This window comes from Cyrtonyx montezumae, unplaced genomic scaffold (assembly GCF_038088225.1).
Source record: "Cyrtonyx montezumae isolate F1298 unplaced genomic scaffold, pur_monq_1.0 scaffold_14, whole genome shotgun sequence".
Taxonomy (NCBI): Eukaryota; Metazoa; Chordata; class Aves; order Galliformes; family Odontophoridae; genus Cyrtonyx; species Cyrtonyx montezumae.
In genome coordinates, this window is record NW_027071870.1 from 7,061,935 (window position 1) to 7,088,250 (window position 26,316).

The following is a 26,316-nucleotide window of genomic DNA, read 5'->3' on the forward strand; positions in this document are numbered from 1 at the left end:
CAATGATACACAGGTATAAGACAGAAGTATGGAAGACATATGTGCAGGAAAGCACAGACAATCCAGAGATGTCAGCAAAACCATATGCAAGTACAAGATTTTCAGGATTCTAGTAAGAAATACAGTTTTAAAAGATTAAGGAGTACTTACAAACTCCATTTCAATAAGCAATAACTCAGAACATTGCTTCAAGAGTTGTAGGAGGAAAACGAAAGACTAACAGACAATAAATTTCTCAGAGCTTACCTTGCTGCATTGTCTTTTTTTTCTCAATATTCATTTTTATATTGAGTAAAGGATTGAAAATTTTTGGAAAAAAAAAAAATAAAGCTTTCCACTGGTAATTTCTGTATTCTCCTAAGACTTCCAACATCCTTTCCATTCTTCAAGGAATCCACTATATAGTTATTCAATTTCTGTAGTGCCTAAACTATATCCTTGTCTCTTACATAGAAAAGGAAAAAACAAGTAGCAGGTTCTGGATCCTTGCCAGTCCACCTTGCAGAATAGGAAAAGAGACACACTGTTGAACTGCCTTGAATCTTTTTAGGAGAAACATCTCAAAGATATGCCTTCAATATCTTTAAACTCACTAATGAAGCATCACAAATACAATCAAACTCAGAAGAAAACAATAAATCTCCAGAGGTTCAGTAAGTAGCATAACTTCTCTTGCTTCCACTCCTGAGAAGCTCTGCTTTCCTATTATAAAAATGGCCACAAACTGAAGCATAGGAAGATCTGCACAAATGTACATGGGAACCTCTTCACAGTGCAGTGATGGAGCACTGGCACACAGGTGGCTGCACAGAGAGGTGGTGGAGTCTCCTTCTCTGGAAACATTCAAGACCTGCCTGGACGCCTACCTGTGCAACCTGGGCTAGGGAGCTGCTTTGGCAGGGGGGCTGGAATCAGCAATCTCTAGAGGTCCCTTCCAACCCCTATGATTCTGTGATTTTGTGACTGCATCAAGAATTCAGTGAGCCATGTAGCCAGCAGAACAATGCTAAAGGGCTGAAGGGCTCCCAGGAGGAACCACCTCAAGAGTCTTATTGGGATTCATTTTATAAAATAATTTTATTAATGAGGCATTCCAGTTAAGGAAAAAAAAGACTGAATGTGGTATCTGGAATAATAGGACAGGAGTTAATATTACTTAATAGAAAAATATACTCTTCAGAGAATTTACTGCAAGATACAAATACAATAGATGTCATATATATGTCAAATATAATAGAGTCATATTTCCATATCTGAAACAGTCATACAATGACTATGTGATACCAGAATTGCCATAAGGAAAAGCAAATTCAACACTAAAATGAATCAGGACAAAGTATTTTTAAAAACACTCTTAAAATACTATGAAAAACACTCTGGTCTTCTGTGCTCAAAAAAGTTGAGTTCCCATAAGAAAAGGTAGAAGTAGCACATTGTGGAACAGTAAGACTTTTGCAAGGGCACATCAAGACTATCTACTTGCTCAGCATCACATAACGAAGTCTGAGAATCACACCTCTCACTAAATATATACAGGAGATAAATGTGCCATGCAAACAAAAGACAACTCCAGCATACGAACAGGCATACCCTAGTCATGAATTTATTGTGGAAACTGTAATGTGGCTTTTACCTTCCAGTAGACAAAGTGAGAAAACAATCTTAAAATAAATAAATAAAAGGATGGATGGATTTTGAGTTCAGCAGTTTGGCAAATGTGTTAAGAAGTTTACATGACATACTTGTCCACAAGAGAGAGAATTAGAGCTGATGACTCAAAACACCCACTCTTGTGCTGTCTCTCAAAATTTGTACTTATAAACAACAACAACCAGCAGCCATACCAATCATCTGTTTTATCACTATCATTAGAACTTCACCAAAGGCCCTCAGTATGATTATCCACATTATGTAGAAAGGGGACCGGAAGAGATGCAAATTTCCACAGGTACCAAGGAATGCCATCAGCAAGGTTAGATAGAAATAAAAAACAGACTTCTCTAATCCAGATGTACTGCAGTCCTACTACGAAGTAGTGTTGGTTGACCCATGCATTAAATCACATCTAACATAAACTAATAAACAAGCAGCACCTAAGGTAAAACCTGCTGAAGGCCAAAAATCCCACTGGCTTCAAGATCAGGCTGAAAGCATGTGTAACAAAGATTTCTGTGAGGTGGTACTGATGACAGCTGAGGACTTAGCTCAGTGATTCTTTCAATCCAGTGCTCTTTAATTGAGTGAGTCAAAGTGCTTGTTAAACAGGAAATTCTTACTGAAAACTCTCTCTTTTTGTCATGCCAGTCCTTGAGAACTGATAAGAAACTGAGCTGAACAAATGGACCCATCTCTGTACAGTACACTTTTCAGAACAGAAACTGAAGACTGAGCAGGATACAAAAACAAATAAATATCAGATCCACATTTTAATATCCAGTTTTATTACTTTGACAGAGGAGGACTGTGTGCTCCAGCTCTCATTTTATTTGGAGACACTGTCAGAAAAGGTCATATTTCAAAATATAAACAAATTACTAATGTGGATCACTTCTCAGACTGCCCATGTTCCTCAAGATGTTCTAGACCATAGGAACATCTTCTCCTATGGAAATAAGCCTACCAGATAAATCCTAAGTCTCATTTATACCTATGGGATACACTCTGCTTCCAAGTCTGATTCCTACATCTGGTACATTTTTATACACTGCTCCCAAAGCAACAGTAACCAGTACAGCTCCATTTCTGGCTACCTGCATCATATTTACATACATACACATGCACTGAGGGTGCTTATCTTCTACTGATTCAAACCGAAAAATCACAGCAAAAATAGCTCCTACATGTAGTAACTGCATCATGGCATCCCTAAAAATTCATGCCCAGAATATCAGGCATGACTGTGTGAGCAAAAACCTATTCACTTCCAAAGTTATCTTAATTACCCACCATTAACATTTTGAGGCTCTATCAGCTGCAGCATGGTGCTCTGGTTATGAACCCAGCTTCCCTGTCAGGGGTCTATGACCAGGCTAATTTTGCATGTGGCAATAACCACCTAATCAATCCATGTCTTTCTAAATCCTAATGGAGCACCTGCACATCCAGACATGAATCTTCTTCCTGACATCCTCCACAAATATAAATCACAAGTTTACTGCACAGTCCAGACAAGTCTCAGTGACCCCTTGATAGGGCAAACACAGGTCATGCAACAATCTGATTTTCAGCATCCACTTCTTCTTTCATCCTTCCACTTTCTCAATTTTAAAGCCTGTAGTTATAGTTAGTATCACCTTAGAGTCCAATAGGAATGCAACTTTAAAGTGACAATTAGTTCCTAGCTAGGATAACATAAGAAATGCTTCCATTAGCAAGTACTGCAGCACAATAGGATCAGACCTGTAAAATGAAACAGTTGGTGCTGAGTGCATAAACTCCATACTATACAGGAGGTGGGAGTAGCTATGGGATAGCTCAAGTTTGGTCCAAAGGACTGTATATGCTTTAGCAGCTGGAGTGCATCACTCAGTTTAGTTTCAACTGTAATTAATCCACTTCATATTCTATAATTAGGAGATACACTTGAAAAACGCACCTCCAGTAAAGCTAAAATGCTAGCCAAAACCACCTTACTCTTGAATATCTGGTCAGTTAACTGCAGTGTCCATGCAAGAACACTGAAGGTTATTCTTTGCTTTAAAAGGCTCTTAATACCTTTAAATACCTAGCAGCCTTCACCTCCCCTCAGTCTTACTACATCTTGGCTAGTTTCCGAATACCTTAATGAAAACACTCAAAAAATAACACCAGTACAATCTACATAGGTAAGGAACATCTGTCATACCCCAGTTACATTTGCATCTTAGCCATCTCTTCAAAAAAATGTCATTCAGGGTTCAGAAAGGCTTTCTAGTCCATAACAGAAAGTAATGGAAAGACCAGAAGGGCAATCAGGTGTCATGAAGGAAGTCATGCTTTTCTTTCAAACACAATGCCTGAAAATTGCACTCCATGCTCCTCATTCTTACATCTTAAGAAAGAGTGAAGAATCAAATTCTCTTTTCCAGTTTCATGCTACCTGTGACTTTACAGGTGTGTTCCACTTGGCTTTTCGTTCATTCATAAAGTCTATCTCAGTATCCCTTCTACCCCTTTTTGAGGCAGACTGTTTAATCTCCAATCCCTCAATAATGCCAAAGCCTCTCATATCTTTTGCTATTACCCTCAGAGCTGATAATTCAGCTAAATATTCTACCACCACCAAGCTTCTGTGAGCCCTTCCTCCCATAAACTTGCAATTTTCTGATGAAAAGGAACCCAACTGCTAATAATTGCACAATTCAAGACAGCTTGCCAGCTATTATCTGAGCCAGAACCACACGCTGCACAGAAAGGAATGTTAAACAAAAAGCAATGCCAAACAAGTGACCTCATTCCATGCCTGCTGCTCTTGCCCTGCTCATATCTACAGCTTTCTTTGTACAGGTGAAGAAACTCCTTGGCCATTTCCCTTGTGCTCACAACACTGAAAGCAAGGGCAACCTAGCCACATCAGAGCAGGCCTTCCTGCTGAGCAGGCAAGAAAACATGAAGTGAGCTGGATATGCCTTCTCAGGTTCCCTGACTCCATCTCCTATTGGTGGTGCCTGTAGGAACAGTGCTACCAAGTGACTCCAGCTCTGCTCAGTATTGGTACACTGAGTAACAGCCCTGAAGACACCTAGATCTTGCCTTGCTGCACACGCTGGATCTTACCACAGCTTCCTCATATTCCAATCTTCCATTTTCCTCAAAGATCAAATCTGTTGTGCCAAAACTCACACCAGCCCCGCAATTCTTCTCAGGTTTCTGGAAACAGAACAGCTACCCTATTAATGCCAAATCCCATAAAAATCAGTTAACATCATCAATGTAAGACATGGTTTAGAAGCGTATTTCTCTTCTTAGGGCTGGAAAAGTACTAGACTGGCCAAAATGGTTAGGGTTTCAATTTACACCATCATTCTCTACTGGAGAAAGGGAAAGGCAGTAGGGGCAAACAAAGCAGGGGCAGCAGGAATGAGGCTCAGAAGGATAAAGACAACCAGCCTTGAACTTCAAGATAATCACCATTCAAATATCGTTTTCTTCAGAAAGGTCCCAACCACCCCCCACAATTCCATGATTCTGTGAAAGGCAAGTATTTAGCCACTCCAAGGACTGAGGTTCAGACTGCCCCCATTTGCAGACATTTTTCATTATCTGCCATTTTACCTCGTCTCTCTGGAGGTATGAACAAGCTCGCTAACTTACCAAGTGAGAAAAAGCAGAAGAAAAAAAAAAACTCAAAGCTGATCTGAAAAAATAGGTAGAAGATTTACATTAGAATGCTGTGGTTGCTAACAGGAGGAGTAAATTGGTGTAAGCCAGAGAAAGAACTTAAAAAAGAGTACACAAACATTTCTGAAACTAAACCATTATTTGAACAGAACTGAAACAGTTAGGAAGCAATACTCTAATCTGCTTTTTGAGAAAGTAAACACTTAGTCTCTATGATCTCTGTAGACATAAGCAGAAATGTCATATGCAAACTTAGTCTACTTCTTCTCTTGTGTAAGGATGGTTAAAAAGTTTAATCATTACACTTACTACAGTGCTGGCTTTGTCACAACTAATGTAACTACTGACAGGCTAAGGAAATCACAGACACATGTGTTAACATGTAAAAAAAATAACTGAGTGCCACAGAGGACCAGATACCCCTGCTGTCAAGGTCAGTGAAGTCTGTGAACATTATAGGGGTGAGACATTCAAAGCTCCAGGGATCAAGATTAAAGATGGTATTAGCTTTAGAAGAAGCAGAGCATCTTGTTCTTCAGCAGGAGGTTTACTGCATAAGATGCTGCCCTAGCAACTGATGTGCAGTATAAAAACATCAGATAAGACAGAAAGCTGAAATGATAAGCCAGTAATGGACAATATAGGAAAATATGAAATAGGAAATCTTTTCCTTACAAGCACTTAACTACTCAAGGATCTCTGGAGTTACTAACTCCTGGTGTTCAACTTTTGGGCTAATTAATTTTTTGACATTCTAACAACTTATTTTAATTAGCTCTCAAGTTGAATTCATATGGAAAGAGATTTTATTTCATTTTCTTTTTACTGTACGTAAAAATGACAGGCTTCAAAAATATATTCTCATTAAAAATAATGAGTGATTTTGATACTGCTTAAATATATTCAAGTGACACAGGAAAAAAGCTGGTGGAGGGAGAGATCATAATTATTTAGTTGCTTAGTACCATAATGGAAAAAGCCAAAGCCATACATTTAAATATCAGAAACCTTCCGAATCAACTAAGTCATTAAGTTTCCTGCATTTTATGACAAAAAACACCTCTGTCAGATAACAGATTGATGATTACAATAGTTGCCACAGGACACTTTTTACACCTGTATTCATTACGGACTCTTCTGTTGCTGTTGTTGCATAAACAACAGTACAAAGCAGTACACATGCTAGTCAATTCTGGAGCAAAAAGTGAAAAGACATTAACAGTCAATTCTACACTTACATTTACATAGCTGTTTTAGACTCCAATTAGTATGTTCAGAGTTTTCAGTAAGTACATATTAATGTAAGGTTTTACTTCTGCATCTGCTGTCAAGAAACAGTAACTGCTATGGATTAAAATGAAGTTCATTAAACATTGCATTATATATTTGAAGATTATTTATTTATTTCTTAAATTGTTGACTTTTTTCATAAGAAACTTGCCTTGCAATTTAATCAGAATATTATATCATAAATAGAATGTGAAAAAAAAATAGATGCTTATTATTTTTTATTATTATTTTAACCAGAAAAAGCCCAAGAGGTATTCTTCTAGATTGGATCAAATGTTTTGATCATAGAGAAAGAGACCATTCTAAATTAAAGTATATCTTATGTAAAGCATCCCATCAACTCAAACTCCAGTTTAACCAAATACAGGTTTAACACTATCAAAGTAAAATTTACTAGATCCAATGACATAAATGAATACAATGACTTTTGGATTTGAATTACACTGTTCTAACATAGCACAAACATATGTTTTTATTATTTCTCTGTAATGCCTACCTTTGTTGCTGTTTTTTAAGGAGAAAATATAGCAGAACACATCTATCAGTGTATTTAGATTACCATTTGATTCAATTTCCCTTAAAGTCTACAGGTTTAGATCCAGTTTATAATAAGCATTCATTTCTCATGCATGTGTTGACCCATTTAAACAACACAATAAATTCAAACCTGTAGGGATGGATGTCTCTAGATAGCTTGTTTTATTTCCACCACAGAGCTCATTTTATCTTGTCAATATAGTGAGCAAGGTTACAGTCATTCTGACAAATGTATTTATTTCAATTAGAATCAGAAAGACTATTCTATTCTCTGTTGGAACAAAACTGAAAACTTTTAGAAACTTTAAGACATATTTTAACTTTGTAAGAGCTTGATAGCTTTTGCAATCATTTAATTTCTAATGAACACAGTGATACAGAAGAAAATAAGGAATATTTGCATAAATTTCTTCTATTAAAAAGACTTCTTAAATCCTAGGAAATAAAAAATGAAGCATTATTAATCATAAAAAAACTTGATTTTCAAAAAGAGTGATTTTTTTTCTTAAGAATAAAGCCAGAGGGAATAAGATTATTTAAAAAGCACATATAGGAGTGCCACATCTGCTTCCTTCAACTGCCACAGACCCATTTAAGCTAAAATATTTCCCCTTACTTCTCTAAGGTCAGTTTCAGCCTCACATTTGTGAGGGTTCTTTAAGCAGTTATCACTGCTCACTGTTGGGCTGCTGAAAGAGATCCTTCCCCAGCAGAAATTGTCCCAAGGTCATATGCCATTCAAGTCCAAACAGCCAGCTCTGACAGACAAGCAGATTCATTTTAGACAATCTGCTGATGCAGAGGTGTTTTTCACGTATTCTTAGCTTGCCAAAAGTTCACTATACATTTGGGCTTAATTTTTCAATGGACTTACCCAAACACCCATCTGAATTTGCACATTTAATGCTTTTACAGGCAGCATGGAATATAATAGCTCAAATTATCCACTGATGTCCGTTACAAATTCCTGCTTTTAGCACTAACAGCTTTTCCAAATACAGTTGCCTCTCTTGGGAACAATTTTGTTTTCCAGTGACTCACTGGTAAAAATCCTTTCATTCTTTCTGTTGAAGAATTATGCATCTTTCCATTTGTGTTATAAAATAAGTCATATTCCAACATGTTCCTGATACATTAAAAAGCTTTTCCAGCTCTGGACCAGGAAGCTGATCTTCAGGTGAAGAGCATCATTCTTTTATGGATGGATATTGGCTTCATTACACCTATGGAATATGACCTAAAGTGACTCACTCCTGCAGCAAGTTTTCCTGTACTTTAGTCTGCTACATTACTCAGTTCTATGTGTACTGACAGATCCTTACACAATGACTGCACTGAGCAGCTGACCATCCAAAAAGTATTCTTCATCTTGGCATTTCAGAGTCATAAATAAATAAATAAATAAATAAACCTATTTTTTTCCATGTGTTTTGATTTATGGTCATACATATTACAGGGTTTAAGAAAACTGGGAGACCAACAAAGAGTATCTGAAAAGGGTATGGGGAGATTGAAAGAAGTCATTGCCACTTTTGTGCAGAACCATACTGCTCCAGATTCTCCATGATATCCTCCTGTAAAATTTGTTAGCAAAGGTTTGCCTCTCTCTACCTCTAATGGACAGCCAACATAGAAGGAAAAAGTTTACTCTGTATGCCACTTACTGTTTAAGTGTGAATACTTTCATCTCCACAGTTTAGCTCTTTATGTAAATAAGAGCTACATAAAACTGGATTCCAAGACCTTCCCATTTCTTGAAACATTCTGAAAATAATTTAATTCCATATAGTAAAGAATTGAGACAGAAGCTTTAAGGAAAAGTCCAGAAGGAAATTACTGGTTGTTTTTACAGGAATATTTTATGGTGTAAAGGATATTGTCTGGCACAGACAAAAAAAATATAATAAATGAAAGGAAGTGTCACAAGGCTTAATGTTTGTTGACTATTCTACACGGAGATCAAAGTAGGAAAAAGTGAAGAGAGCAACAGGTCGTTATATAATCTGATTTTTACTGAAAATGTAAGAAAAGAACTCACATACACAGAAGATAATTTAACATAGTATTTTCCTAACCTGCATAATGAAATATTTTTCATAGAATCATAGAATATTTAAGTTGAATATACACTGAAGTTTGAAAAGCATCCTCAAAGGTCTCCAGCTGCTCACTTAGCATGAGTTCTACCTAAAATACTACTTACATTTCCTTACACTCATCTTTTCATAAGCATGTATTCAGTCATCATACAAATTTCTGAAAGTTACAGACTATGTGAAGCTCTTTGCAGAAAATAGTGATTCTTTTCCTAAATCATTTCTAAAGCATTTATTAGGAGTCTGCACTTAAAGGCAGAATTATTTATACTTACTTGGAAAAAAAGTCAAAATATTACAACACAGAAATATAAGAAAGCCAAAGGACAGAGGGCTTCTCAGAATTTCTATTTGTATAGAAAGCAAGACTAGAAAAGGAGTCCCAAACTGGGACAAGGCTGGAAATGACTCTGTACATATACGCTTTACAGCACAAGAGCACAGTACAACCTCCATCTTCTTACAGAGATACACTTACATTAGGAATAGGAATTACATATTCAACCTTCTATCTTTCAAAGAGAAAAAAAATGCAACCAAATACAAGTTATTAATTGCATGAGTTTTATGTAGCATATTTGAAATGTGTTTCTGTGCAATTAAATCTATAGCACACCAAGTAACGAATAGCTACTGGAGCTGCATTAAGCTGTCAGAGACCACAGGGGCAGAAGGCAATCAGCATCTGAGTCTTGTACATCTGCTACATGCATGCAGCAGTTCATAAACTGCTACTCTTTTTATGCATACAGTTGTGGTATATGATTATGTGCACATTTTCAAAATGAAACAACAAAAATAATGTTCAGGAATATAGACAGTCAGACCAGTGTGAATCACTTCAGAAGCAGTGAAAATCCCAGCAGTGACTAGAATAATATAAGCTCATTTAGTATGTAATTTAACATGCTTACCCAGTCTCTTCGTTGATGTGTCATGGCTGGTTTTGTGAAATGTAGACATTCATGTTGCAATCAATTTTTCTTGTTTCCTTTCATGCTATTCTTCTCCTTCACTTGAGTTCAATGGAGGGAAAAATGTCCTTAGAGACAATATCTGCAGGCATTACACTGTAATACTACAAATGAAACTTCAGGCCTTCTTCTTAGCATCTTCTCTTGACAATTTTCTCTACAATCTGTTTTGGAAGTTTGAGAGACGATCTCATGTTTGAGCACGTAAACAGTTTGATCAACTGTGCGAATACATGCCAAATATGGAGCTATGTCTCAATATCTGTTAGGTTCAGCTTCTAATTACAGATGCACAGATGTGCACAAGTACAGTAGTAACACGACTTTCTCCCCTTTGGTTTTATATATATATACATTTGTATCACATCTGAGGCCATGTCCAATTCTTTTTCTTCATGTCTTTTTCCAAAAAACAGATATTTAGTCCTCCATCACTTCCCTTGAAGCTGTATAAATTGAACTGAAGGCAGTTAACACTTAATATAAAACAAAAATTAGAAAAAAAAACATGCAACTTTTTAAAATCAAAGACATTGAATACAAACCATTGTACCCTCTCACATTCAAATTCACATGCTGCCTTTAAGAATGTTAGATTTTCATTTGCTAGAAAATTCTATCAAATATCATCAAAAAATATATAGCCCTAAGAAAAAAATGCATTTTTACATAACAATTCAATTCAATTAATGTTTTAAATTTCAAATAATGAAAGAGTTCTGTTAATTTACTCCTTGGAAATAGGGTGTCTAAATAAAACTAGTTGGCTGTATTTGCAGCTTTTACAAAATCAACCGTACTTAGGTTCACTAATATCAGTACAGAGTCCACCTTCCTCAACATAGAGGAATGATAAAACTAACTTCTCTTTGCTAAGAACCTTCTTCACATAAGGTGTTAACCAAAGTGGGATACCTTAGAAATATGCTTCATAAACCAAATCTGATCTGTTCTCTTATTTTCCTTTTTTACCCTAATGTATAGATCCCACTTTACATATAATTAATACCTGCTGGAAATGGAAGCACTGAGATATAAAGAAATTGCAGGACCACATTTTGCAATCCCTCATATGAAAGAATGGCACAGACATATGATGCTACTTGCTTCCACATGATTCAAGTTCATATTAGCATGAAAGTGGAAATGAGAAATGCCTATACAGGGACTCAGTACAATAAGAACAACCCCTATGAAGGCTTCCGTGTACCCTTCCAGCCACACAATCTATCAATAAGACTCTGCTATCCAAGAACCAGCCTTTACCTTAATGAAAGCTTCACACCATATCAACTTCTATGGACCTTTGCTTTGCTATATACATTGCAGAGATTTACCAGAAAAAGATTTAAGATTTTATCAATTTATTTATTTATATCACTATATATGACTATATTTATTTATTTTTATTTATTTGTTTGTTTGTTTGTTTTTATCACTTTATTTATAACTTTTAAGATTTTATCATTTTATTTATTTTATAGATAAAACATGCTTCAAAACATGCAGCTAGACATAAAAGTGTAAGAAGTTGCAGCTCATTGCTGCACTGTTTTAAGTGTTCTATTTCCCCAAAGGGAAGACTATTAGATTGAGTGCCTACTTCTTCATTTAGCCACGTGTTATGAGAGATCAATAAATAGATTTTTGCCATCTTTAATTATTCTGTTCTTTTACCAACTTAGATCAGTTTACAGTTAGCCTACTGGTAAAATCACGTATAAAAATATATTTCTTGGTTTTAATTTTCAGTATATTTGAATTCATAATGAAAATCCTCTCTCTCAAAGTTCTAAATGGACAAATAATACCACAAGGCATTGAACAAAGTTAACACTTTTCTCTGCATGAACAGCATAAATTTTGTTTGTACTGATATGCTAATATTTTGTTTGTGTTCAGTGCCAAGAAACTTCATTTGCAGAAAAGGGATGAAAACCTTATATTTGAAATAATTGAGGAAAAAAAAACAGTAACTTATAAGCATTTTACATATATTAATTCATTAAGTTTTTCCAATTTTAAAATGCCTGCTCAGCCATAAAAAGGGTGCTGGAAGTCCTCCTCATCAGTAAAAAAAGCTGCTTAGTTTATGTAGCATTCTCTACACCAATCTAGATTAGCATACTTGCATGCCTGGCTTACGCATTTCAAGCTAGCTCAGTACTAAGAAGCTGTAACAGCTGTAGTTTGCAGTAGCTGATCCTGAAAGTCCCAGAGAGGCTTTGTGATTCTAACAAGCATGCTATACATCCACAGAAATTAGGCTTCTAATGCTGAAAAGAATAAGAAACGTGAGAGTACATTTCTTTCTTTTCCAAGAAACACCATTCTGTTTCTGATACATCCGCCACGCTACAAAACAAATTCCATTATTTTGGGCTACATCTTCAGAAGAAGTATTACTGGTGGCAAAACAGCAACTGAAATCCAATCTCCCTCCACCTAACCCTAACCCTCCTCCCACTCCCCCTGCTCTCTTTTCTCTCACAGGGTTTACACTGATAGCATAAGATATTCTTTCAAAAGTCACTGCACTATGTTAGTTTTAATCTATCTTTCAAAGTTTGATTATCAAGGCAAAAGAGTATTTTACAAAGACTTCCATTAGATAATACCTATCATAATTATTTATCTCCATCAAAAACTGCTATACACTTACCCTTTCAAGGAAGTGGTTACAATTTTTTTTCAAAGAACTTTCTAATATTTCAAGATGAAACCAAAACAAAACTGAAAATTAAATATATATATGTTAGCATTCTTCCATTTTGCTACATATAAACAGTAAAATTATTTTAAAATTATTTAAGTGCTTACCTTTCAATGTCTTGTACCCTTATTTAGATCCTTAGTCCATGATGCATACTGTTTATCTGCTAAACATAAATGCTACTCTGTGTGGAATGCATTTCTATAATAGAGGAGTTTGCTAATTAGATTCAAGTTGTGGCCAATGCAGAATTATCTTTCTAGGATGTAAAGCTATAAATCAAAAGACATTAATTTAAAGAAATGAAAATGAAATGCCATTTCCTTTATAATGCACATTTTAAAATTCCATTCTATCTAGATTAATTATTACTAATGGAGTCCATGACTTAAAATCTGTGTCACCTATATACATCAAGAAAATAAAACTGTGTTAAGACTGGAAGGAACAAATTTGCACTGTTAAGGCTGGGGTGGTTTGGAATGAAGAGAGAGGGAGCTGTGCATGGAAACGGGGAAAAAATGAAACCATTTTCACCTTTAGAAAGATATTTCTGGGTCAGAAAAAGCAGATAAATATGTTTGGTTCTACTGCCAGACAGCATCATACACTATGCAATAAGGTAGAAGCATCATACACTATGCAATATGCTAGAAGAGTAAAACCTTTATCCCAATGCAAAATAGAGCTGGAGAGAAAAATGCTTCCCATCTCACAAAACCTGTTGAATTTGACTTTAGTTTTCCAAATTTCACCAGTGGAAAACCCAACTTACTTCAAACAAGATAAAGACTATGTAAGTGAGCTGTGTCATAATATCCTGTGTTCTGATGTTGAGCGTACTATGCTTATAAGTTCATAAGTTCATAAGTTCATAAGGTTGGAAGGGACCTATAAGATCATCTAGTCCAACCATCCTCCTATCACTATCTCTACCCAACTACTAAATTAAGTCCTTAAGCACCTCATCTAAACGCTTCTTGAACAGCGCTAGGGATGGTGCCTCAACCACCTCCCTAGGCAGGCCATTCCAGTGCCTAGAAGATCTAAATTAAATTTCTTGGTTGGCTGATATCCAAAACAAACACAATAGGCATGCTGTAGGATACAACACTCAGTCTTTCCTAACAGAGTAGTTCCATGCAAGGGATTAAGCATTTGAGCGCTGCTCATTTCATCTCCTTGATGTGTTCCAGAACTACCCCACACAGAAGAATCACTCTCGCCCTAAGAAGCTATGTATGTCATGAGAGGACCTAAGTTAGGTTCCTGGTCTGAATAAAAAACTCAGCTGATTAAAACCAGGGACTCACTGAAGTTTCCCAGATCCCAAACTGAAGTCTAAATGGCCATGCTTTTTGGCACTGTGAAGAATGCATCCTTCGCTCTCACAGATCAGAAATTTCAGTCGTCCCCAGTGTTAACACAAGATATGAGCTTATCTACCCATAGGATCATCTGCACAGCTCTTAAATTAACGGCTCTACCAAATGGCCAAGGCTCCAGGAAATGAAACCTCAAGTTTTCACCTCAAAGACCAGCCCTGGACATCAAAATCTTAACTAGTGAAGATTTCAACAAGAATGGTACATCTCCATTTCTGTGAAAAATTACTATTATTCAGTGACTTTTTCAATGATTTCCCAACTTGAAAAAATATTTTTCTTTCAATTAAAAAAAAAAAAATTTCTTCTGATCATAATTGTAGTCTACTGCCATGTTAGTAGTCTACCACTAAAATGATTTTAAAAAAGAACACACAGAGAAAAGTTCTAGTAGACAACAACCTGTTGAGAAGCTAGGAAAAGCCAGTGACGAGTATTCTGTATGTTTCTAGCACACACTGTTTGTTACCTGCTTTACATGTATTACAAATTGCACTATGTGCCACCCAATCCTCTATCATGCAGTGAGTTGAGTGTATTACAAATGAATACAGCATAAATTACTTTTTTGGTGAAAACCTAACTCAGGAAAAGTCCTATTTTTAAAAATCCCACTCTTGAAAGAACTCTGCATTCACTTTCTAAGCTAGTGAAACACATGGTCAAGGTTTTCTATTTTCCATTCCCTTCTCAACTTCCAAACACTGTTTCACATGTATTTTCTTTTAAAGCTCAGTTTTAAAGTTTCATCTGATTTTAGAAAGCTTCATCTTGTAGGTTAAGTTTCAACAGCCCCTGCTAAAATATATATATATATTACTTGACAGCTTATGTAATTTATATAGTTTATATCTCAATCAATGGTATGAAAGTACTCTTATTTCCCAGCAGATTATTAAGAAGAAAAAAAAAAAGTGTAATGACATTTTGGTATAGAAAATACTATGAGCACACTTGATGAAAACTGGAGAGGTGAACACACGCTGCCAATGTGCTGTACAAGTCCACGGTATAGAGTTGCACACACTTCAAAATCTAGCATACACAAATCACTCACCAAAATCAGATTCTCCACTCTCACAGACTGCATCAGAGACATCAACAAACATTCCTTTTCTTAGACACATTATTTCTCCACCTACAACCACTTGAGGTGGCAGTCACATACATTACTGATTTGTTCCTGAGTCCTTTTCAGCCTTTGTAACTCGGGCGTATCGGTCACAATACTGAACCCTCTTCCTTTGCTTTCTTCAAAGTCTCTTTTGTATTTTACCTACAGAATAGAAAATACAGAAGAACAGGGATGTTTTTATTTTCCACAATGTGCCACTAGCAAGTGGTATTTTTTTCTTACTGTAAATAAAGCGCTTGTGAAAGGCTTTCAGCCCTTAAAGGGAAAGCCCTCCCTCATCCAAGAGCAGAGACAGACAGCAACTGGGCAAAATTTCCTACTGCTGAAGCAATTGCCCCCTAAGGTCCCAAGAAGGCTCACCTCCACACACACTGCAACTGTAGAGAGATCTCTCATTCTCTAAGCAGTAACTACACAACACTGTATGCCAACATAGCACCAAGCAAGTACTTACTTTCACGTACCAAAAAATAGCTATCACTAAATTTGTAGTCTTCTACCACACAGTTTCACATTTCAGACTCTTCATAATGAGTTTACCATCCTCTTCCCCAGTTGAAACATAAATCACATGTAAAAAAATTGCTTCATGAAAAGAGTATTTAAGAGATTGCAAAGTAAAACATCCATAAGTTAAGAAATAGTTGCCTTTACAAGCTCAATTTGTCCCTCTTGTACAAATACATTAGGATATTGTCTTTAATCAGGTAATCATATGTCATCCTTTGACAGGTCCCCTTCTTTATGCCATCCACAGCAGTTCTATACTTGGTCATAGCATTTTTTTGTACCAGACCAATCAAATCCTACTGTCAAGGTAGAGATATTTCTTTCTTCAGGAGTTTTTCTATATCTCTCATCAGTCATTAGCCTTCTTAAAGAATCATGGAAAGTAGGAATGTCATTATCTGCACCTCACCTACAGCAACAATGATCTCAGGGTATCCAATTTCAGAATCCCAAAATTTGAGTAAGTTCAAGTCAGAGACTTAAGTTACTCACATGGATATCCAGCATTTCTGCAAATCAGTCCCAGACATTTCAATGTCAGCATAAATAAACAAGATAAAATATGAAAAATCTTGAACCACTGCTGAGCTACTGAATTCAACTACTTTATCCATCACCATTTCCTTTTGCTTCCTATATCCCCGGCTTTATTTGATGCAGACAAATTTTACAACACTTGGCAGAGCAGTTCCAAGAAAAGCAGTGCTCTGCTCTATGCAACTGATATCCAGAATACCTCTCAATTATGCATCAAACCCTTTGTTCAGGGTTGGCTTTGCCTTACCTGACCTAGCTTGCACATAAGGTTATGATGGTGATACACAGGGAAAAAATACTCCTATTTCACAATAGTAAAGTTTCACTAGGCTATATAATATAATCTGTCTTGTCTATCCTAATTCTAGATGTGCATTTCCACAATCTTCCTGTTTTCTCTAAATGCAGTTTTAACATATCCAATTTTCATTAGGAAAAATTCTAGCACGGCATTATTGAGAATTAAACTCAAACAAAGGCCTATCACACACAGATCCATACAGCTCTGTAGGAAATGATAACAGCAACAAGGGAACATTCTCCCTGTGCTCCACCTCTCCATGGGAGTCCAAACTTTTGTCTTGCCTAGGCTACATGAAGAGGAATTGTGGGTCATGTATAAAATATATGGCACAGATTACATACGTAAGTGACAATTATATATAATATGTATTCTTTTAATTAAAACACTTTTTTAAAAAACAATAAAAACATAACACATGATTGAATTTTTGAGTTGAATACGACTGCACAGGTATCCATTTGAAAATTCACAGCGAACGTAGTTACATGTCGACTGAAAATGGATTTGCAAATACACCAAAAAAACTTCATTTTTTCAGCAATCATGAAAACTGCTCTCAAATCCCTTTATGAAAACACAAAGCACGGCTGCATGCGTTTCACCACTCACAGGACTGCGTCTAGTCAACATATCAACATGCATAAAATTGTTTGCCACAATTTGAGTCACCACTTCCCAGTGCATCAGGTTCAGCCTGGGCAGCGCTGCATGGCTGCTGCGGAGCGATGGGCGCACTTCTGGGGCCACGCAGCAGGGGTGGCTGTGGGACACGGGTTGGACACGGCTGAGCTGCAGCAAGCTGAAATTCATACAGCCATAGCAGAGGACACATCATACACAAAAGGCTTTATTCCATCTCAGAAATCTTCAACTTGTCAGCCCTAAACACTAAGACAGCAGCGCAGTCCAAGAAAAAAAAAGCATCCGGAATTTTAAAGGAAGGAATAAAAGTCCGTTCTAGTCTCACTCTTGGAAAAAGTTGAACGTTTTGCATAAAAATTCCAGTTTGGGCCTGAGACGGACATCATCAGGAAATGTTTGGTCTTACTGCTTAAAGTTCAGCAGAATTATAAGCAACTGAAAACACCATCCTGCAATGCGAAATGGTCTCAGCCCTGCCTATGAGACTAGCTATTGTACAAAAGAGCATTTCCTGTTATTTGTCCTAAATGTAGCGGCCTTTAAATTCAAAGGACCTTTATTCATCTTGTAAAAGAACACCAAAAGAAAAGAGGGAGGGAATTAGGTAGATTTAACTTCAACTTTAGCCCTTCAGATAAAAAGGATTCCTCTCTTAATGAATCGCTTCACAGGAGTAAAGTTAAAAACATCCTTAAGAACAGCTGCTCCGAAATCATTAAAAATGTAAATTATTTAAAGTGTTAGCAGAGTTAATATACTCATCGCTGGGATTTTACCATCTAACTTCAAAATGCAGTATTTATAAAAATTGCAAGGAAACATAATGGTTCATTAAGACAATAGTGAAATATAATTTCCAAAACCAGTAGTTACTGTAAATTCAAAAGAACAAAGCCTCTTAAGTTTCCAAAAAATAACAAATAATAAAAATGCCATCAGACACTTAGATCCCGAAATTCCTAACCAATATCAAAATTATATATAGATGAAGAGGGGAAAAAACATCTAAAATTTGAAGTCAGTCAGCAGTTAATTTAAAAAATAGTATTTTTAATTAAGAAGAAAATAGAAGCACCTGAAAAACATGTTTTTGTTACCCCAAAATCAAGGACTAAAATTCAATTTAATTGCTCTAAGCCAATTTTAAGAAGAAAGGAATATCCTGTATAAGGGCTGCAAATGTTGCTATAATTATTGATTTAAATAATTGGAACTGTTGAAATTTAGTTTTGAAATGGATGTGTCCGTAATCTATAACGATAGTATCATAAACCCAGCCATTTCCTACAAAGCTGCATTTTAGCAACTCATCACCAAGCTCCCCAGCCAGTGGTTTTATAATGCCTCCCTCATGGCTCCAAAACTCAGTGCCTTCTCACAAATGCAGAGTACCTTCAGCAGTGAGTGCCCTGAAAAATTGATCCTTTGAGAAACTATGTGTGGCATAAACATTAGAAATAAAACAGTAATAAATCACCTTGAATGAAAAGGTTTAAAATGAAAATACTTCATGAGAAATAACTCTGCACAGACCTGTAGTGAAAGGACTAAGCGATCCAACAGATTTTTACAAATCTAACTTAAATCCATTACATCAGCAAGATATCTTTGAAAGGCCCAAAGATGGGACCATATATATGTCTATTTATGAACTCAGCATGAAGCAGCCAAGGACATAGGGTTTACCTTCTTACTTTCCACATAAAGTCTCATGTTGGTGAAAATGCTGCTCACTTTTTTGTAGATATACTTGGTATTTGGCAGCAAAGTCACCTATTAAAAAAACAAGATTATTTTTCCCTAGGAAACATATATAGAAAATATAAATGAAGCCTGAAAGATTGTCCCAGTCTTGAAAGAAGAAAGAGGAGGAGTGAAGAAGGTTAGGGAGGCCAAGGGCCCTTTTCTTGGGGACAGCTCCTCCATGCCATTTTACTTGCCAGAGAGACTGGCTTCCCATTGGGCACAGGGACTGCCTTCCACCTACCCTCCTGCACCTTGTTCTCCAGCTCCCTCCTCATCCTATGCCAAACACAACTCCCACCATCATAGCCATTTTCAGAGGCTTCATGCTGTCACAGTAGTCACCATTGCTCAACCCTTTGCTGTGGGCCTTATAAAACCCCCAGCATCTGGCCCAGCACTCACAGAGCTACTGGTCTCTCACAATATCCAACCATGGTTGGAATCAAGAGAACCAGGCGATGGTTGCCTACTTTTATGGGGGAAGAAAGAGACTGGCTTCAGAGAATCAGAGAGGTGGAGACACACAGAGGAGAACAAGTTGTGTGAGATGGAGAGGTCAGCTCAATCTCGTTGAATAGTGCCTTGCTGATAATATGGTGGTGGGAAAGAGGACTGGAGAAAATAAATAGAGATGTTTTGTGGCTAGGCATAAGATAAGCTCTCTGCTGTTTATGAAGACTGGTTAAGGAACTTGCTTGCTTTTTAGCCAATGAATTGTTAGTGGAAAAGTACTGAATACACAGTTAGAATATAAGAGGGCTTGCTTAGAAGAATATGAGACACAGCAATAAATAAATCTTCCTTGCACAAGAACCCTGTGTCATGTTGCTAACTAGCCCCAAGAAGTTGTTGTGGTTTTGTGATTTTTTTGTTGTCGGTATTCCACATCAGAACATCATATAGAGCAGTGGGAGTTAAGGAGTTTATGCTCTGGTGGGCAGAGGAAGAGGAGTGGAGCTCCTGGTGAGAAACCACTCAATTGCTCTCCCATGCGCGCTCTCTACATTTTGGCACGGAGAACAGCACGTGTGTTTCCCCTGCAGCATAAGATCTAGGACATATCTAGGACATTATTCTCCCTCATTTTATTAGATTCTGTTGGATTTAGTAAATTACTGTTCCTCCTCAGATCGTTGGGTTTTTTTTGTTCGTTTGTTTTTAGACCCATTTGCTACCCCCTTCCACCATCCCTCCCGGAGCGCACTGCTCTGCTCAGACAACCACATTGCAAAAGACAGGGCAGTTTTATTTTTTCTTTCACTATCTTTTTTTTTCTTGTGTCCCCATCACGGACTCAGATCTAAAGATAACTCCACGACACAAGTAAGGAGGAAGATCACTCATGGCCTTCAGGCTATGGCTGGCACTGTGACTGCTGTTGTGTGGAGCCCATGGAGGTGGATCCACCTGCAACACAGCTGGCCTGGCAGGACACCATCATGCCATGGCTCTCATCAGTGCAGTCACTGCAGTGCTGTCAAAGGTTCACATGTCCAGCTCCCTATTCATTGTGCAGCCTTCAGGCCAGAATTACCTGGAAGGCCATCCTTTAACTTATAGCATGCTTACCTGAAGGATGGCTTACAGTCCCATCCTCAGTTCTCACCTCTCTGGAATAGATAGCATCTCTTCTGCATGGATTCCCAAGGAAGTGGGTGAATGTGGACTTGTACTTCTTTTGAATGTTGCAGGGGGGCAAGAGGAGGCTCCCCTCAGAGGGCTACTATGGGCCTTGAGTCCTGGAAGAGGGGGGTGTTGTCTCAGCCTGAAGATGAGAAGGCTACTCAGTGTGTGCTTGAAGATTAAGTCGGATTCTCTATGACAGTGCACAAAGAACAGCAGCAGATCAGTGGAAAAGTTAGAGAGATGTTCCTTTGGAGGGGACACAAAAATAGCGGACAGAGCTCATGTAACCAGCAGTGTGCAGATCATGAAGGTGGATCCAACAGGGAGTGGCAGGAGGCCCAGGTGAGTCCATCAGACAGAGAAAAGTGTATGGCCAAGGCACATCAGTTGTCCAGAGAATAGCAAGTGGCACAGCTGCATCCATCCACCAGAGGACAAGAAGCCCATAGAGGTGAATCCACCACGAGATGGAAGTGAATCTACCTGTGACAGACATGAATTAACACTGCCCACAGCATGCCTTGGCTCTTCATCACAACATCAGGGCAATAGCACCAGTTTCCTGTCTGCATCACAGCCTCTGCCCTCACCATTAACTTGGACACAGCAAACAACATTCTGATAAGCCCTTCGTTCCCGTTCCCCAGGCCTCATGAATCATAGAATAATCATTAAGGAAAAGATCACTAAGATCTTCTAGTCCAACCGTTGATCCATCCCCACCACGACCACTAAACTATATCCCTATCTACATATTTCTTGAAAAATTCAGACACAGTGACTCCACGACTTCCCTGGACAGCCTGTTGCAATGCCTTACCACTCTTTCTGAGAATAAATTTTTCCTAATATCCAACCTGAACCTTCCCCCAGCACATCTTAATGTAATTAGATCTTGTCCTAGAAGAAGAAATGATGCCTCCTCTTCATAGAGCCCCAAGGGTGGTCCATGTTGAGTGTCAGGAGAAGGTTCTTCAACAAAGGGTAGCTGGACATTGGAACAGGCTCCCCAGAGAACTCGTCACAGAACCTAGCCTGATCGAGCTCAAGAAGCATTTGGACACCACACTCAGAAATAAGGTTTGGATTTTGGGTGGTCATGTGTGGGTCCTTTTGAACTCAGGATATTCAATGGCTCTGTGATTACTCTCTTGGGCTTTTTGGCACCTACCCTTAGTCCAGAATCATTTGTATTAACAGAAGCACATATCTACTCCAAATCAACTAAACAAACAACAGGCACAGCAGGAATTCAGTATGGTGGATCCTCATGCTCTCACCATCACTGAACTGTCAATAATGCAGATCTCAGAAACTCTTCAATCCATCTGTACATCAAAAGGTTATTCAGCCACTCCAAGCAAATGTTAAATCCCAGAAAGCCTAGGCAATGGCAGAGTTTATTTCCTTTACAACCACTTATTCACATCCTTGTACGGATCAGGTAGCTACACTGATAATCTGCTCCAAAACTAATGCATAGCCCCCAGAATGGCATCACCACAACTGAAGTAGGGCAAGGAAGGAGCCAAGATGCGCCACAGGTTGAAATGGAGGATGGGCCTCATACCCTGACATCTCCCTGAGAGGCACATTCATAGTCAACTGCAGATACCATACTCCAGATATTTACGCATTTGTTTTGGTGTGTTGTTTGAGGCTTGCCCAGAGCCATCTGCTCCTTCTGTGCCCAGCTCACATAAGTACTTCCCAAAGGTCACCATCTGCTGTGCACTGGTGTTTGCAGACAGTCAGGAAATGCTCTCTGACTGTACAAGACCTAGAGGCACATATTGGCAAGGATACCTTTGTCTGGATGTGCCTCTTCCATACGGCAACTAAGTTTCTGGTTTTACCTTGATTTATCCTGCTTCTTACAAACTTAATGGCAAGACAGAAGAAAGAAATCCAGCTGGAAAATGTTTACAGGTAAATCAAATGTAAAGAGTGATTCCCAGTTGTCTTAATGAGACTTTTTTTTAGTTGACTAATCTCTCTTCAGAAGGATCCCTAACATTATCCTGACTGACAAAGCTAGGTTTCATCTCCATGTCTTCTAACACTGTCTATAGTTCTAAATCCCATTCACCTTCTGCTAACATCAAGGGAGCAGTAAGTCCCCTCTAAGACCTCAACCACCCTGAGAACTGCTCCTTCTCATGGCAGTAAAACATTGGTATCTGATTAGAGCAACTGTTCGCTGCAAATCTAGCACCTGGAAAGCAGGAAGTGGGAACAGCCCACAGGGCAGACTAAGTTGTCCTTTTTATATGAACTGGAAACCATAGGTCAGGTATTTCTTACATCAGCCAAGGAACTACAAACACAAAAAAGGCCACCAATGAGTGCTGCTGGAAGGAGGGACTGCAGAGTGAAATACTTCATTCTAGTCCTTTAGTTTTACCTTAGTCCTTAGTCAGTTAAAGGAATCTGTGTTAAAAACAAGGGAAACCTTAAGAAGTTAAATTAAAAAGAAAAAAAAAATTGGCAATTGTTCCCAGCTGTTGTTAGAATGCACATACACATTTTAGGAATTTTCCTTTTAATACAGTTAGAAAAGCTATTTTCACAAATCACAGCTCTAAAACATTTGCTGAAATGGTTGAAACTTTTCGTGAGAAAAAAGGTTTCTCAGTCCAAGATGTGTTAAATCTGAAACAGCTAGCACAACAAGTCTACAAAAAGCATTTGCAGTCATGCAGAGTGAAAGGTTCAAGTGCCATCACTGGCATTAAATACATGTCTTTCTATGTACATCATTCAGAAACTGGGCAAGTCCTTCAGTGGTGTCCTATAGGGTATCCCTGAGCATGTTTCCAGCCATCTGCAAATCTTGTTACTGTACTTCCCTGAGGACCTTCACAGTTCGCCAGGGAACTACATCTAACCAGAATCTTGGACTGAATGTCAGAACATTTAAAACACTGGACGGGAGTAAATTAAAATGTATAAATAGTAACTCTGCAGATAATGTCTCTGTAATGCAGTCTCTTTATGCTTCAGATAGTGAAACCGGCTCACAGAAAAAGCAAAGGCAAAAGAGTTCCAGATTCTGAGATGTGCAGAGACAGGAAACTGAAGGCAGTGAGAGATCAACAATTTCAGAATGGGAAAAAGATTGAGCCCACAGTTTGGATGTATCGCGACAGCATGCAAACAGTAGCTGGGATCTAAGCCAAATTACCACTGACAGAAGGGCAGTCTGAGACTTTCAGAAGACTTACATCCAAACAGGTCACTTATGTTCTACTCCATCAAGTTACTTCCACTGAAACAGCTTAGGTACTTCTACTCAAGAAATTATTTAAATGCCACTAAGTATGTTTCTGCAGTGACTTGCACCTTGTTTTGCCAATGGACAAAGCAGAGGTCATATCCTTTCCTATTAAAATAGAGCATTAATGCTCTCCAAAGTCTGCAGACACAGAGAAAGCTGCACAAAGAACAAGTCAGTGGCAGATCAAGCTATTTTCCACCGACTTCCATCAGTAATTATCTTCCATTCAATTTGTGAAATAAACCTTAAATCTAGCATTTTAGAAGCAGTAAATGAATTCCATGCAGAACTACAGCTGCAGTTTCACTGCAATGGTATAAATGAGACAGCAACCTTTATGACAGATAAACATTGTCAGATCTTCCATCCACTCCCTATCACTCCGTATATTCTGTGTTTGAACTAGTTTATCTCTAAGGAACAGAAGCCTGAGGAGGTGAAGAATTTCCTACTGCGTCGCAGTGGAGGTTGTTCTGCCTTTGCTATATTTTATCATCAGGCATAAAGATTGATATTTAAAATCTAAATGCAGCTTGATAAATTGTGGCAAATTTTAATAATCCCCTCAAAAACAAAACTTGTAAACTTCTTTATTATCAGATTATAATAGTAATTATTATAACCATCACCATCTAATTATCAAATGTAAAGGGAACAATTAAAAACATATTAAATGTGACATATACAGATTATTTTTTAATCCTGGAATATGCTGTTAGTAGCAGATTCTGAACTAAACTTGCTGTTTTACCCATCAGAAAGGAAAGTTTTCAGGAAAATGATGAGCTCCTGAGCAGCATGCTCTGAAGGAAGTACACAGCAAATTGCAAGCCTGCTTTGCCTTCCCTCTAGGGTGGGCAGAAAATGCAAAACTGCTGGCTTGCCAGGACATCAGCACTGATCCTGTAAGCCCTGCTGAGAGGCAGGATGTGTTAGCTTGGGCTCAGTGCCATGCTGAACACGGTCACACAGCCTTTAGCTGGCCCGCAGTGCTAGCCCCTGCCCCCTATAGTACCCCCGCAGCGCTAGCCTCTCCTCCCTAGTAGTTCAGTGGGTAGGGATGGTGATAGGAGGATGGTTGGACTAAATGATCTTGTAGATCCTTTCCAACCTAATGAACCTATGAACCTATGTATGAGAGAGATAACCCAAAAATGCACTTCCTCTGAAAAGTCAGGCAGCCACAACCGTGACAGTTTTGGGCATAATAATAATAATCCATCCCTCTACGTGTCTGCACCTTCAAAATGAAAGAAAAAAATATACCATCTAATAAATCTTCCAAATAATAAAGGGCTATATAAATCCAAAGGTGGTAGAAAAATTCATGCAAAGAATCAAGCCAAAAACTGAGCTGAAAATATGCCATGGATGTGAAGACTGACCCCAGAAAGGATGTAAAGAACACTGACCACAGGAAATTATAATGCACGCCAAGTGGGCGAGATGCAGTCATATATTACCAAAGGTAACCAAAACAAACACTAACTGATGGCAGAAGCTAGCACATGATGTGCAGGGGAAAAAAAAATCTGTAAAATTCTCAGGAACAACTGCCAAAAAGACAGGGAACATTTGCTGCTGTAGCACAATCTCAGAATGGCTGAGGTTGGCAGGGCCCTCTGGGTCCATCTGGCCCAACCCCTGCTCCAGCAGGAACATCCACAGCAGGGTGCCCAGGGCCATGTCCCCTCAGCTTCTGAAGGTCCCCAGGGAGGAAAACCCACAGCCTCTATGGCAGCCTGTATCAGTGTTCCTGTGCAGCACAGGAGTGCTTCCTGGCACTCAGATGAAAACTCCTTTATCCCAGTTTGTGTCCACTACCTCTTCTTCTAGAAAAGAAAGAGACAGAAATCCATCCAGCTGGGAAGGACCAGAATGCAGGTCAGAACAAAGTGCAGAGGAAACAGAGCTGAAAAAACTTGATTTGAGCAATATGTATATGGCACATTATAGGCATTAGAAAAAATGATGAAATGTAGTGCAATAACACCTTCTGGACTCAACAAACTCAGGGTCTCTCATGTCTATCATCCAGAGTTAATGGATCATTTGGCTTTAGGAGTTCTTACAGAAGTCCCTTACAAATGCTTGTTCTGTTCTTTCCTGGCATCTTGGAAATCGATGTATCAAGTGGAAGCCTGCAGCACAACCGTAGTTGCAAAATCTATAGCCGCAGTACTCAGTGTCCCTTTTGCTATATTATGTACATCTCATGCAAGCAG

General features: G+C 38.1%; 1 protein-coding gene across 2 annotated transcripts in view; it reads right to left on the reverse strand.

Annotated features, from left to right (window-relative positions):
- Positions 1-26,316, reverse strand: part of NEBL (nebulette) — a 239,943-nt gene that overhangs the window by 110,157 nt on the left and 103,470 nt on the right. For both annotated transcript variants that reach the window (XM_065731349.1, XM_065731350.1), the window contains exon 4: positions 15,483-15,590. In XM_065731349.1, the coding sequence (XP_065587421.1) occupies positions 15,483-15,590 (108 nt within the window). The remainder of the gene's footprint in view (positions 1-15,482; positions 15,591-26,316) is intronic.